Source organism: Protomyctophum bolini (assembly GCF_963924005.1).
Source record: "Protomyctophum bolini genome assembly, chromosome: 2".
Lineage (NCBI taxonomy): Eukaryota > Metazoa > Chordata > Actinopteri > Myctophiformes > Myctophidae > Protomyctophum > Protomyctophum bolini.
Window position 1 is genome coordinate 7143670 of NC_137863.1, and position 15724 is coordinate 7159393.

At 40.8% G+C, this 15724-nt stretch overlaps 1 protein-coding gene across 1 annotated transcript in view; it reads right to left on the reverse strand.

Moving 5' to 3' along the window:
- The window catches only part of loxl2a (lysyl oxidase-like 2a), a 41223-nt gene that overhangs the window by 3333 nt on the left and 22166 nt on the right, over positions 1-15724 (reverse strand). The window contains exons 5-13 of the mRNA XM_080788773.1: positions 14694-14910; positions 12700-12883; positions 9207-9358; positions 8282-8449; positions 3837-4002; positions 2921-3161; positions 2011-2126; positions 1663-1799; positions 1356-1467 (exon numbers count right to left, since the gene is read on the reverse strand). Coding sequence (XP_080644899.1) covers positions 1356-1467; positions 1663-1799; positions 2011-2126; positions 2921-3161; positions 3837-4002; positions 8282-8449; positions 9207-9358; positions 12700-12883; positions 14694-14910 — 1493 coding nt within the window. The remainder of the gene's footprint in view (positions 1-1355; positions 1468-1662; positions 1800-2010; positions 2127-2920; positions 3162-3836; positions 4003-8281; positions 8450-9206; positions 9359-12699; positions 12884-14693; positions 14911-15724) is intronic.

Sequence of the window (15724 nt, forward strand, 5' to 3'; positions counted from 1 at the left end):
ACTAGTAGTACTTGGTATAAAGAGCCCCTTAGCTGTGACATGAAGCAGATTAGATTTCACAGATCGCTTCATCATAATACACTTGTGTTTGACAGTATATTTTCTATTATTACCCCATTTAGACCTGGTGTGTGCCTATACGTACGTTGTTGTTATACCATTAGCAGCATAGTTTTGTATTTTTTTTAAATAAGAGTTTTAGGTTTTAGAAGGCGTTTTTAGAATCCACCTCAGGTCTAAATGGGTTAAGATGTTTGATTCATGTTGATATGTATTTTTCGGTTACACAAAACCGATATGACCGTGTAGATCTACTAATTTCAGCTAAAGTTCTCTTCATAATAAGTATGCTATGCTAGGGTTAAAAGTAATATCCTTTCTCACAAATAATTGCTGGCCCCCCCTGTAGTAACTGAAGACCCCTGCTATAATGGATGTCCCATTTATGTTGACTGAGTTCATTTTTTTTTTTTTTTCCATTCAGTATTTAATTTAAAAGAACAGTTTTTATTTTACAGGATGCCAAGAATTTCGTATTTTTGTTATTTATTAAGTGGCCTTTTATACGGATTGTTTTGACAAACCATTTATTTGTATTTATTTTGTATTGTTTGAAAGGGAACCTAAAGAGGGCGCTACAGGTCTTGCTTAGTATAGCAACAGTAAAGGTCTCCACACACCGGGCGCGGATCGGATGCCAATTCGGATTTTTTAGCAGCGTTTCTCCATCGGTTTTCCGAAAAACGCGGCCGGCGTGCAACCACCTTAATACTTTGATGATATTCCTCATCAGTCAAGAAGAGCCATTTACAGCTTAATTTAGTGTTAAAGGATTATTTTTAATCCTGTGTGAATGTTGTATTTAATCTTGTAAATAATCTTCTTAAAGCTTTATTTGAGTTTTCGTAATAAGGGTGGTTTTGTTTTTGTTTTCTTAGCTTTTCTGGCATTGAAAATAAATTCTTAAACAAAAGTACATATTTTGGCTTGAAGAACTACATTCTTAAAATTATAACCATGTTGGGATGCATGATAGCAGAGCACTAATTTAGGCTTCGATGTACAGTATGAGTTCCTTATCTTAACCCATTCTGACCTGAGATCAGATTCATACGAGGTTTCCACTGGACACACACTGGTCTGATGAACCCATTCTGACCTGAGATCAGATTCTAAAAATGTCAGTCGCTCTTCGATCTTTCAAAAAATAGCAGACCTACAAGCTCGTAGCGCGCCACTCGGTGGCGCGCTATGAGCTTGTAGATCTGCTATTTTTCAATAGCTAAAGCATAACATGATGCTAACACCAAAACGGGTTCCCGGTCAGAATGGGTTAAGGGATCCAAGGGTCTTACCTATATGACAGTTGTATGTCCATATCCGATGTCCATCGTATCGGCTGCGGCACTTCATAATGTTGTTGCTGTAATCCGATTCAGCTACCTCAAAGTTTGGATTAATTACAATCTGGAAGAGAATACAGTAGTTGTAGTAAATGGTAGTGCAGTAGAAAGGACTGACTAAAAACAACAACAAAAAAGTGTGTACCATTAAGTGTTCTTTCACAATAATACAAGTTAATGTGCCAACAAAGATGGAGATGCATAATTTATTACAGTATGTCATAATTGCGAAAAAACATAAGTAGAGGCAGTTGGTTACCTGTAAGATGTAGTCCCCAGGCGAGACGTCTGTCACGTCGATCCACTGACAGTCTATGTCATGTCTATAGGTATCCCAGCATCCAACTGTGATGCCCTGAGCCCCAAAGTTCGCACATTCGTACCTCTTCTGAATACCTACACACAACAAATCAATCATCAAATCCAACTTTAGTTTTTACAACCTACTGTATGTAACCTACATTGTCCATAACCTAAACTATTTAGCTGTATTATATCTTATTCTAACTTTACGGTGCTGACAGACAGTAGGCCTATAATCCAATAACAATTCAGTATTAAGTAAAGAACCAGGGTATATGAATGGATTAACTATGTTTGTATTTACCCTCATCACATTGAGTGTCTTCCAAACAGAAGCTGGCTTTGTGTCCCTCTGCCACTTTGGTACCATTCAGACTCATCAAGTCATAGTGGGTGAATACCTCCATACTGTGGAAATGCCTGAATATGACAAAATATTACAAATTATATTTTATATCGGTACAGAAGCATTGTGAGCCCTACTGCAACAGTCATATTATACTTTAAGCATATTTTAACTCATCAGATATATCCACAAATTAGTAACAGTGTCTACACTGGAGGCAGTGAGAGGTCAACATTTCAACTCAACCTTTTTACAATGAACATTTTGAAGGTTGCTGCTCACTTATACAAATTCAAACACATTATACCATGTATCTGCACACCAGATTTTGACCACAAGGGGGAGTATAAACCACAAATTGAGCATGATTTGTGTCAACACATTTTTTGTATGACAAAGAAAACTAGATGAGACATTGTACCAGAAAATTGTCTCCTTTGACCCAATGGAAAAAGTGCTTAAATATTTTACTGATACTGTCAATCAGTAGAGAAGTGTAGTTTATTGTAGTGGGTATAATGCAGGGGTGTCAAACTATCGGCCCAGGAAGGGGTCCGGTTTGGCCCACAGGATATTTTCTTTTAGCAGTTGGACAGTCTAGACCTGTCAATACTCTGCTTGGCTTTCAGCCACACTGTAAAAAATGCTATGGCGTATAATGGAAGTTTTTAACCGAGATCCTTTTTGTTTTTAAGATTCGTTTTTGGCTTTTTCTGCCTTTATTGATAGTTGAAGTGAAGATGGACAGGAAAGAGATGGGGAGAGACATGCAGCAAAGGTCGTCATGAACGGGGACTCGAACATGCCATCCTACTGTCAGGCCAAGAGCCTATTTGTGGCATGCTGAATGAATGGAGGTCAGACTAACCTGTGGCATTCATGCCAGACCCAGGACTGGTGTGATGCCCGCGGCCTGAAGTCTGACAGGCCGTTGTTGTGGATCTGCGAGGAGAAGCGCAGTAGTCGTCGGTAGGAGGTAGAGTCGGCCTTGACGGCGCTGGAGGACAGGCAGTTCTCCTCATGGGCACACTGCAGGGCGTACATGGGCCTGTCCTCCAGGTAGGTCGTCTGCTCCACCACCTGGGCATTCAGGACCAGGTCTGGGGCCGCTGGGAGGGAGGAGAGTGAGTCAGTATTAAGACCTGAGATCAGATTCTAAAAATGTCTTCTACGTCCTGACAGTTTTCTGAAAAAGCTATGTTTCTATGGCAGTCGTTCTTCGATTTTTCAAAAATAGCAGACCTACAAACTCGTAGCGCACCACTCGGTGGCGCGCTATGAGCTTGTAGATCTGCTATTTTTCAATAGCTAAAGCATAACATAATGCTAACACCAAAAGGGGTTCCCGCCCAGAATGGATTAACTACCATGCTGCAAAATACTCAATGTTAGTCTAACTGAGAGGACCTATGTTGCAGTTAGTAGAATACAGCTCTGAAAGATAAGATCTCAAAATTGGCTGAAGCCTCTCATCTAGATGAGATGAGATTTAAATTGTAATACTCATGAGTTCAACTAATCATTTTACTGTGTATTTTACATAATTAAAAAGGTGCAAAACACACTGTTGGTACAGCAATCAATTAGTCAAACCTTATAGCATACCCTATAGCACATTTTGTAAATGCAGCAATGAGCTTCACTTTATGTTACACATGTAGGCTACATTTAAAACGATGCCACAAAAAGTCTAAAACAGACATGGGGAAAAAGACTGATCCAGCATATCACATTTTAATGTAGTCATCAAACCATTTTTAGAGCTTATATTTCAGTAAACTTACCCTGAGTGCAGGAGACACCAGCAGCATGGCGTCCTCCTCCTCGGGGACAGTCCAGATGCTTCCCATGGTGGAGACACTGGTCCAGGGTCAGCTCAGTTCCTGAACACCTCACCCCACTCATCACCACTGCATCAGCTGTCACGTCTCCTGCCCAGTACCATGTTTCCTATTCGGAAAAAACGGAACACATGCAATATATAGGTCAGTGACAAAATGGGGATGGCAAGATGAGATTTAAAAAAAAAATCTTTTACAAATCTTATTTTAAAGGCATATATCTGGGACATGCCTTTTAAACAGTCTGAGAAATGTTTTTGAGATACAAATACGTATTTTGACACATACACATTAAAATAGATTTTATGATGCAATGATTGACTAATCATTGCATAATTGTTCATAAAATGTATGATTAATTGGCAATATTAAATGAATTGAAAGTCAGAATTGATCATAAGGGAGTGTTTTTCATGGTGTTTGGTAGCCTGGTAAACTATAAATGACCTATTAACCCATTCTGACCTGAGATCAGATTCATACGAGGTTTTTTCACTGGACACACACTGGTCTGATCAACCCATTCTGACCTGAGATCAGATTCTAAAAATGTCAGTCGTTCTTCGATTTTTCAAAAATAGCAGACCTACAAGCTCGTAGCAGATCTGCTATTTTTCAATAGCTAAAGCATAACAAAGCTTAAAACACCAAAATGGGTGCCCGTTCAGAATGGGTTAATGACCATGCTGTCTTCTTCAGGATCATGCATAGAAGGTGCAACTACTATGTATACACTAGACAATGGCAATATTTCTCACACATGGATAAATACATACACTCAAAGGTGTCAGACAAGTAGCAATGCCGCAGGTGAACAGAAGAGGGGGCTATCAGACCAAAGCGTATACACATACACAACTAAATGTATAATACAAGATATGAGATCATTATAAATATACACAACAATCATTGGTCAAAGAATACAAAAATATCTAATCCAAAGTTCAATATATGGTAATATATAATATTTAATAATTATTTGGCCACCAAAACCCCTTTAAAACATCAGTGTTTGCTGTTGTGTGTCTGACATGCCATTTGTTCAAGCATTTCAATTATTTGGCAGATTAATATTATCTTGTTCTTATTACTTTAAGAACCCCTTTCAGTGATGTTAGGTTAGGTACGAACCAGGAGAAAAGGCAGGGATAGAGAGAAGGAAGAGAGAGACAAAGAGCAATGCACTTTGGCTCTCATTATCCTGACTCAACTGATTTATAATATATTTGAGACCACAGGGAAACCCCAATGAAGGGGTTACAGTATATTTTCCAGGATCTTCCAAGGCTGACCTCAAGTTAAACTGAGCACAGGAAAGAAAAGGCTTGAAGTGTGTGTGTGTGTGTGTGTGTGTGTGTGTGTGTGTGTGTGTGTGTGCATGGCGGGGAGAGTGCTTGTTGGTGGGTTTTCATGACGGTTTAGACTGAGATATACAGTTGTACGGTTTAAGTTTTGATGTCACGTTTTCCATCTGGAGGTTAAGTTTGCCTGCAGGAGTACTTACTGTACACGTCAGACAGGAAAGAGAGGCTAGAGCCCGTCACAGACCATCAGGGAGCTATGTGTAATGACTCCAAGTTGTACTATGATAACAACCAGCCATTATTCTTAGAATACAGTTCATATGACAACTCTTACATAATGGCACCACGTTGTTTGTGCCAACATCTACCTGACTATTTCACTTGGCATAGGAAATGGCATAGGGTGCCAAATTAAAGAAAATTAGTCAATGTTGTTGGGCAATTACAACAATTTAGTAGTAAAATTAACATTTGGACATCTTAGACAGTGGGCATTTACTGTAGATTAGAACATGCTGAAACAAATGAAAACGTGACACGATAATCTTCCTTAAGTGCATCACACATAATAACCCCAATCATACTTATTCAGCTAAACAGATCCTAACACTGCCAGTCCAAGTTCCACTCATAAAACTCCCTCCCATTATCAAAGCACTTCTTCCATGATTCAGACATACTTTCCAGACTTATATCACCAGCGGCCAAAACAGCGATAAACAGGAAACTTATCCTACCAACCTGACTTCAGACCCCCAACAAAGAAGACTGTAATGACCACTTAAAGGGGGGTTCTAATCTAACTTCTCACCATATGACATGAAGGAAACCCCTAAAACGTAAGCAGAACCATCCATGACGTTGACTCCGTGCCTCGTAATATCGGCCAGAGGCTGAGCTGTTAGAGGGTCCTCTAAACTTCAAACAAAGTCATGGTGTCCCCCATAGCCCCCCGCCGACACGCCTGCTGTTCACTTGTGTCATAGCATTTACAGCCATGACCCAGGCCACATTATGTTCAGTAGCTAGCTGTGTTTCTGATGTTTTTAACACTGACTTTTACTTTCCCCCCTTGGGATTCAATAAAGATCAAGCTTGTTAGAGTGAGAGTTAATGGCATCCACAGCTCACTCACATGACCAACTTTGTTCACATGTACACACGTGCGCAGTGCAGTACATACACTCTGTGTGTATACACACACACAAGTATGTCACCATGGTTACCATAGTGGTCTCGTGTTACCATGGTAACATAACGGGTTACCATGGTGACGTGACAGGGCCATAACAACAGCCCTGCCATTCAGTGCTGTGAGATGAGCCTGATGTGACAGGGCCTGACATCCATATACTGTATAATTACTTGTAATCCTACCAGCCATTTTTCCTCTCTCTGTGAAGTAGGCTAAAATAGGACTTTTACAACTGCGCCACCCGAGCGCTTTATCCTGCAATCTATCTTGATTATAAGATCTCTTGTGGACAAAGATGTAATTTTGGCCTGAGATTGGCACTAGATGAAACAAGGTCACTCAAATGGTTAGGGTTCATCCTGAGAGCAAGTTTAATCCATTCGATTTTAAAATATCTTTTGTGAAGTGGATATTTCAACCTAAGGGCGCCGCCCTTGGAAGAAAGTCCAGGGAGGTCACCAAAATGAGTGGCACTGGTCATACTCTGCAGAGCATGATGGTTCATGGTACGCAGCAGATCCCATTGCGGTCCAGCCAAGTTGTCGCCATATGTCATTTGAGACCAAAGCGGTAGATCGACAGTGTATGGACTGACAGACTGACGGCCATCTTTAGAGCCCAGCTGCTAGACTAGTGTGACTAAAAATGCATTTCACCTGTGGTTGACCCATTGTCAGCCTTCTGATTGGGTCTCTGACCGACCAATCAGCAGGCTCCTACCACATAGCAGCGGTTATTTTATGCTGAGTTCCCTAAAGACGAGAAAAATATCCAGTGTTTGGAGAAAAAAAAACACACTATATGTCCAGTAACTAAACTGCAACTGAGATGTTCCTTTTACTGAAGTAAAGCAAGCCTTTTTGAGCCACGTGGCTCATTGGGCAGGAACCTAACTTCTGTTTCTGTAGTAATCCCCCGGCCATGATGTACACCGGACACCCCCTGGACATGACCATGCCAGTAATTATATCGCAGGGACAACATACCCCCAATCCAACCCTTGATGCTGAGTGCCAAGCAGGGAGCATTGTTGGGTGTCATTTTTATTGTCTTTGGTATGACCCATCCGGGGAATCGAACACCGACCCACGACCTTCCAGTCTCAGGCCGGACACTCTAACCACAAGGCCACTGAGCTGGTAAATATTTCACTAAGACCAGGAGGGGGCGGGACCACAGGTGGGACGAATTGCATCTGCTTGGTTTAACTTTGAAGTGCGATGAAAAGGAGGGTTGAGAGAGGATAGGAATGATTTAATAGCATAATCAAACCCATTTCCTCCTTTCTGGAACTGAGATATGTTTGTGCATGCATGTTGGTGTCTTTCCATTTCACCAGTTCATTCAATATTTTAAAACTCATGTGCATTTCATCTTCAGAATAGCCTTACTTCAAAGTAGTCGTCAATCATACAAAACCTGGCCGTCTACCTTTAGGAAAGAGATAAACTTCTTTGATTTCTACTGTAACAAGTCGGAGCCAGCAATGATGAGCAAGTTCGGACTGTAAGATTTCTTTCCCACAGTTTACAGTACACGGCATCTCATCCCCATAAGCAAAATGTACTCTAAAGACGCACAAATTAATGGTGGTTATAATGCGTAATTTCCTCTTTTAAACACAAAGGTGTTGTGATTGGTCGAAAGATATTGTATCCAGGGGGAATACATCTGACGGATGTTCCGTCCCAACATTTCCACCTATGCACTCTCTTGCCTTATATTGTGACCAGGCTTTTCTCTTCGCAGATGAGTAAAGGCTGGGACCGAGACTAGCTAAGAGTAGGCTATACTCCTATGGAAAAACATAGAATATAGGGTTTAAGTGACAAAAATGCTGGCTGAAATAGGCCCAGACTGACGGACAACAATAGTTCAAGACTTGTTACCTGGAAAGCATTGCTGGCAAAACCAAGGCCCAGTTGTCTGCACACCACCATGGCCTCCATGGTACCCCAGCTGTCACTGCACACCGTGCCCCACACCAGAGAGCCGTTCCTCTCTGCCAGTACCTCCACGCGGCCCTCAAAGGGATTACGACCACCACCGATGCGCAACTAAAAGCAGAGAGAGAAAGACGGATGCCCCAGTCATGGTTAGAATGAGAACAACACACAATACAAGAGCACTGGAAATACTAATCAGTATAATCTGAAGTCCCACTTTTATTAGATTAATGCAGTGGTTCTCAAAGAGTGTAAAGTTAAGCTAGTCCTTCAAATTAAAAACATTTGAGAACCAGTTCGGCAGCCTGTTGAAATTTGTTAATAGAGAGTATGCACATGCATGATTTTCCCATCAGGACACGCCCCCCTCCCCCTCATCTAGACTGAGTGGCAAAACATTGAGCAGCATTGAGTGTTGGAGTTTGGAAGCGCTCGTTGGAAATCACTCAACCGTCCTGCATACCACCTGTTTCTAAATGTCACATGACACAGGAGGCAGCAACATGTTGTGTTATTGAAAACAAGCACTTCCAAACTCTGACACTTGGAAAAACAATCAAATGCAGGGCATTTCTTGACATAAAGTAGCTCTTAACGTTTCTATGGTGGATTTTTATGAAACCAAAACTTTGCAGATAGAAAGAGGATAATTCAAGCTTTTCGTACAGCTGCAATGTTGGTGAGTTGTTTAATTTACATTGTTTAATGCAATCAGACAGGACTTTTCTGTTTGGATGAATGGGCTGTCAAGTCCAGAAAGTAGTTTTTTGCCACTCAGTGGGCGTTCCCGCATAACTTCCAGGTACGATGATGTCACGCGCATACCCTCTATAGTTATTTTTGAATCCTCTGCTGTTGAAAAACTCACTCTTTTGTGGAAGCCCATGGCTGGAATGTTACACCTGACTGCAGCATCTTCCTCGTGGCTGCAGCCCAGTGCTTCACGGTTGAAGTAGCACTCAGTCAGGGACTTCTCAAACCCTGAGCACTGCACCTCATTCATGTGGACAGGCCCGGTCCCTGTGGTCAAACAAACATAACTCTTTGAAACAAAGGAAAGGAAGTGCTGCACGGATTGAATGGCTCTAGGTGCTCTTTGGTGGAACAGGTCGACATGATTTGTCGACCCAGTGGCGTAAACTGCAGACCAACAAAGACAAAAATCTGATTTTAGTACACAGAGCTGCCTCTACACCTATACTTCAGACACCAGTATACTGACCATGATAGGCTACTGAAATGACCAACACCTAGTTGCCTTGCTATTATATATATCTGCGTGCGTGCATTCATGTGGCATGCGTGCGTGTATTTTGTGTTTGGGTTTTTTTTCACTTGAAGATTGAGTGATGGAGTGCCTTGGATCTTATTTCCTTGTTGGTCAGCGGTTCATGCCACTGGGGAGACCGTGTTCATAACTCTTAGATCGTCACAGTTTTGTTAAACACAGCTGCCACTGTTTTATTTTTTACACAGAATGGTGGCCATTAATATTACTATATCCAAACAAAAAACATATATGGATATCAGCTCATATATGCTCATGAAGCCATGTTTTAGAGCTTAAAAATAAATAATCTGGAATTATATAATATCTTTGTAAATTCATACACTTGTGAGTGTGTGTGTGTGTGTCTGTGTGTATTTTGTTGGAGGACCAAGTCATGGTCCAACGAGAGATGTAAGATTTCCTGTTCCCAGCACCATGTAAGCAAATAAGCAGCCATCTCTGTCAAATTTTAAACGAGAGACTAGGGAACAGTTTTTCTTCTTTTTTTCCCCCCTGCTTTTTTCACCTTTTCCACAATAACAAGTCTGACTGCTGCATCCCTGCTGGTTTGTTTCTCTAGCCCATTCTGAACGGGAACCCATTTCGGTGTTAGCATCATGTTATGCTTTAGCTATTGAAAAATAGCAGATCTACAAGCTCATAGCGCGCCACCGAGTGGCGCGCTACGAGCTTGTAGGTCTGCTATTTTTGAAAAATCGAAGAACGACTGACATTTTTAGAATCTGATCTCAGGTCAGAATGGGTCAATCAGACCAGTGTGTGTCCAGTGGAAACCTCGTATGAATCTGATCTCAGGTCAGAATGGGCTAGTGATGTTAGCACTGGAACTATAGCGACTATCATCACTGTCAGGCAGAAACCTTGTATCTCCATTCTCCTCAAATTTGATGTTTTTCGTAAACGAATGCCCTCTACTTCTTCATACTATAGCCTGACACAATGCCTTTTCATTGGTGGTTAGGTGTGTGGGTTTTATAAATAATAACTACTACATTCAATCCACAGGTTTCTTTATTTTTCTTTCTTTTTAACCATTTCCTGAAATGTAAACTAAACATATGGATATACAGGGTTTCCACCTGACAGCGATGCTATTTAGAAAGGCTGACAGCCAATGGATAAAATACATAACTGACACAACAGGGTCCCCTATGAATCACAGAGTCCAAATCTGGCTTGAATGAGACAGGCATTCCATGTGCCTTCAACCTCCCTGCATGAAATATAATTATGATATAATCCAAGTTTTCTAGTGAAACTTCTATCAATCTATCAACAACTATAGGCCAAGTGTGTGTCAAATGTGTCCAAACTGATTTAAAAAAAAAGAGATATACTTAATAGGCCTACAAGTAAAAGGTTGGCCCAAAATCCATATAGTCATTAACCAAAATTAAATGTGTTTTTTCAAGTGCATATGAAGTGTAGCGCAATATAATCGTAACTATTTGAAGAGAAGAACAGAAAGAGTTCCCTTCTAATCCTGGAATCCATCCCAACTACCGGTATATCATTACTTATTATTGACAGTTGTCTGCTTTGTGCCTTTAAGGTATGACTTCTGACAACAAACATGTTCATTCAGTCACAAAGTGCAGTTTGTGCGGGCAGGGCTTGGAACCAGAGGTCAGATCATGGAAATAACTTTTTACTGGAATAGATTTTCACATCAAAGCATATACTGCAAAGTATTATTCTACGGAGAGTACAGCATGTTCTTTTCTGCTGAGCATAATGAGAGAGACAGTACGTACATACAGTACCACAGAGAGTAATGTAAATGTAAGAGACCAAATTCACTTTAAAAACCAAGCTTAACAAATGTCTCCCGAGTCCCCACACATGGAATACTAATACATGTAATATTAATCCTAGTATTTCATTCTGTTTACATTTCTGATGTGCAAGTTTCTTCTTGTACATTCTTAGCCTTTTTATGAACTCCAAATAAGAAAGGGAATAATAAGGTTCAGTGAGTTTTATGATATGCACATGCAACACAGCTGGTGGCATGCCGTGAAATTCTTGTACTCTACACATTCTTGTAGCTTAATAAGAAATTAAATGCAATAAGAAATAATGCTTTATTCAGGCATTCTTTTCTTAGGCTATTGCTTCTACAGTATTTCATTATTTATGTGTAAGTTTTATTGTTTGAATTTGAATGCCATATAAAACAAACCAAACCAGGCAGAGCAACCACTGAGCCATTATGTGCTGATTTTGGTCTGGAGCGATTAACCCATTCTGACCGGGCACCCATTTTGGTGTTGGCATCATGTTATGCTTTAGCTATTGAAAAATAGCAGATCTACAAGCTCATATCGCGCCACCGAGTGGCGCGATACGAGCTTGTAGGTCTGCTATTTTTGAAAAATCGACAGAACGACTGACATTTTTTTAATCTGATCTCGGGTCAGAATGGGTTATTCAGACCAGTGTGTGTCCAGTGGAAACCTCGTATGAATCTGATCTCAGGTCAGAATGGGTTAAACTAGCACGGAGCACAAGTGCTGATCCATATAGGGTTCCCATAGGCTATAGCGCAGACGCTGGTCAATGGTTTAGATAAGCAGCAGGAGACTGTACGCATGCCTCCATTTCAACCCTTACATTTCATTTTCACAGATGGCAATGGTTTCTACCAAGCTTCTTTCAAGTGGTGTTGAATGATGTACTGATACACTGCTTTGAATGTGGAGTGTCATTCAAAAGCTAGTATCAACATATGTGACTAAATTTGACTGAGGGACTGCCAATTTTTTTGAACTTTCGTTTTTTTCATGTCATATGAAAGCAGGGAATCATAGCTTCAAATTGACATAATTGGTTGTTCAGTTTGACCCACCATTTTTGGAGATATGGCTTATAGAGTAATGTCTTGCAGAAAACAGCGAGTTGAGAAAACAGGCTTGAAAGGTTCACTTCTGTGGTCTCTAACATGCATCATATCGCGACGTGTTGCAAGCTCATTGATCGGCTATTCACAATGTTTTTTTCTTTAAACGTATAAAGACATGCCAAAAATTGGGGAAGGTGAAAAAAAGATTTCGTTTAATGGATGGTGTACCTTGACCCAGTCCGGCGCCAGTCAGAGCCTCCTTGGCACTGCCAAATCCCAGCTCTCGACACACTACGGTGGCGGCGCGGTTGTTCCAGTTGTCGTCGCACACGGTTCCCCACTCTCCGTTCTTCAGCACCTCCACGCGCCCCTCTCCTATCATAGCTCCGCCTCTTAGACGTACCAGGGGTTGCTATATGGTACCAATACAACGAAAAACAGAAGATGATTAGGGAAAACATTAGTTGTCGTTTGTCGGACCAATGACTAGTCTGAACTACTGCACCCCTTTGATATCTTCAGTGATGGACAGTAATGGAGTATATTTACTTGAGTAGGCCTACTCTCGTTAAATAAGTCATTATAGTAACTGTACTTAGTTGAGTATTTGTATTTTTGGATACTTATTACTTTCACTAAACTACATTTCAAAGGCCGATTTTTACTTTTGACTCTAGGAAGGGAAAAGGTACATTGTGAATTAACCACTTCTTTAGCCCTATTTGAATAAATAAAATTGCCTTGTGGGGACGTCACAAACGTAACATGCCCATATATGGGCATGGCTACTCTATACTTTAACTCTTTAAAGTATTGGGGTTGAGTATTTTTTCCTCCACTGGATATCTTCAATGAGGTTTTACACAAAGACAGAATACAGAGAATGTGTAAATTAACAGCTGGATGTCTCTGATGTTTAGTGCTCACACATTAAACTTTCCCCAGATGTTTGACTTTAAGCAACCTCATTAACACTTTGTAAATATTATAATAGGGTAACATTATATAATAGGGTAGGGTAGGGTTGGGTCCCCCCAAAACCGAGGATGACTTAACAACAAAATGGCCACCATGTGAATGTGGTCTACTACAGTTGGTTGTTTAAGTCTGTGATTCTAAAATAAATAAATGCAGCTTTACACTAGAAGTGAGAAACAGACTGAACCAGTTCGCAAATAATAACAGCTGTCGAGTCTAGCCTCAAATGCCAAGACTCGTTCCAGCCATCTGGTGCCATCAATTCACAATTCAACTCAATATTACCACTCAGATGTCAGGAATGTATTATTCATTCATGATTTGTTTTATTATTTAACTTTTACTTTCTCTCCCGGTAGAAGACAATACCTCTTGCAGATTGGTTTGTCCTTGAAGAATACATTATGTAAATGTTATTTCAAATACAAAATGTATTTGTTATACAAACATACGAGGCTCTATTGTCCTTGTACTAGGTTACAGTGTGTGTTGCATTATTCTGTAAGATGTTCATACTGTAGTAAGTGTACACTGGCTTATTCTTCATGCTGAAAAAGCCATTCTAGCTCTTGCTTTAATCAGTTAATTGTCGCACACTGGCTTACTTACATGATTAGTGGTTACTGCCTGCGAGTACATTTGCTGTACACTAATCACACATTCCGAGAGTATCCAAATGGAACAAAGTGGACCCGGAGTGTAGAAAGTGACACCTGGGCCCCAGTTGTTACGATAACACCATTTGTTAAATTAGCACTAAGGATGTTACTGTGTGTAGTAGACTTCTACTACTAAAAGCCTGACCGATGCCAGATTTTTCTGTCCGATCCCAATTCTTGAGGCCACTGATTGACAACTTCCTACTGGTCTAAATGTAAAAAAATAATAATATCCCAAATCTTGAGGCCACTGATTGACTATATACTGTATATATATATATATATATATTATCCCATTTTAGGCGGGAACCTCTTTTGGTGTTAGCATTACGTTATGCTTTATCTATTTAAAAATAGCAGATCTACAAGCTCATAGCGCGCCACCGAGTGGCGCGCTACGAGCTTGTAGGTCTGCTATTTTTGAAAAATCGAAGAACGACTGACATGGAAACATAGCTTTTCCAGAAAACTGTCATTTTCAAACAGACATTTTTAGAATCTGATCCCAGGTCAGAATGGGTTAAATATGGGAGTCGCCACCAGGCAAGCAGCGTTAGCAAAACATGTGTACACATAGTATCTTACCTCGACCCTGTACGCCTTCCTGAAGCCAGTGCTAACACTGGGAGCAAAGGCCCGTCCTGGAACACAGCTCACCACCACTGGCATGCCTTGCTCACAGGTGCTGTTGCCCTTCAGCTCTATCTCTCTGCCCAGCTTGCAGTCGGACAGGTCGGCCTCGTTGCCTGTACAGTTGACAGAGAAACCCCAGTAGTTCTTCTTACGACGCTTGGCTAGCAGCCTGAGAGAGAGAGAGAGAGAGAGAGAGAGAGAGAGAGAGAGACAGACCAAGTTATTTACTACTGTATGTTCTGTGGAAATTCTAACCATGCTAAACCAGGGATACATGTCTTCTGTTGATCCATGTTCAGGCTCAGGAACAATGCAATTAAGAATGCATACTGGTTACTTTTTTTCTGCCAAGATCATCCTGGAATTCCAGGCAATAATATGAGGAGTGGATATTTCACCTATTTAATTATGTTATCAAGGCACAGAGTTGTTCTGTTTGAACTTGGATAGGGGAGCAGGGATATTTGATGTTAGAACTTCCCATCTGGTACTGTGAAGCACAATGGCAGCATTGTTGAGGGAATACCTTGGAATACCTTGGCTCACAATTAAATGGAAGTCATCAACTAAGGAAAGGTCATTGAGTACAGTTCAATAACTAAATCAGGGCCTTTCCGGATCCCTGCCCCTTGAATGAAGCAGACCAAGTAATTAAAACAGCATGGGCTACATTTACAACCTACTGTTAAGTTCTGGTGTTGTATTGCACACCAACAATAGCCGATCTACAAGCTCACAAGCTCAAAACACGCATGCGTGAGCAAACATCCCTCCAGGCTATGGGATGTAGGTCTAACAGCAAATTAGCCAGTGGCAGAGCAGCTTGTGAGAACAAGAATAGCAGCTTGTCTAAAAATGATCTCTAACCTAACCTCTACAGTCCAACAAATACTTAACGATCAAATTGTATGCAGTTGCTCAATCTTGATTAGGCAAGATACATCATATTAGATTAACAGACCTGCCCTGTATAGCTTGAGGCT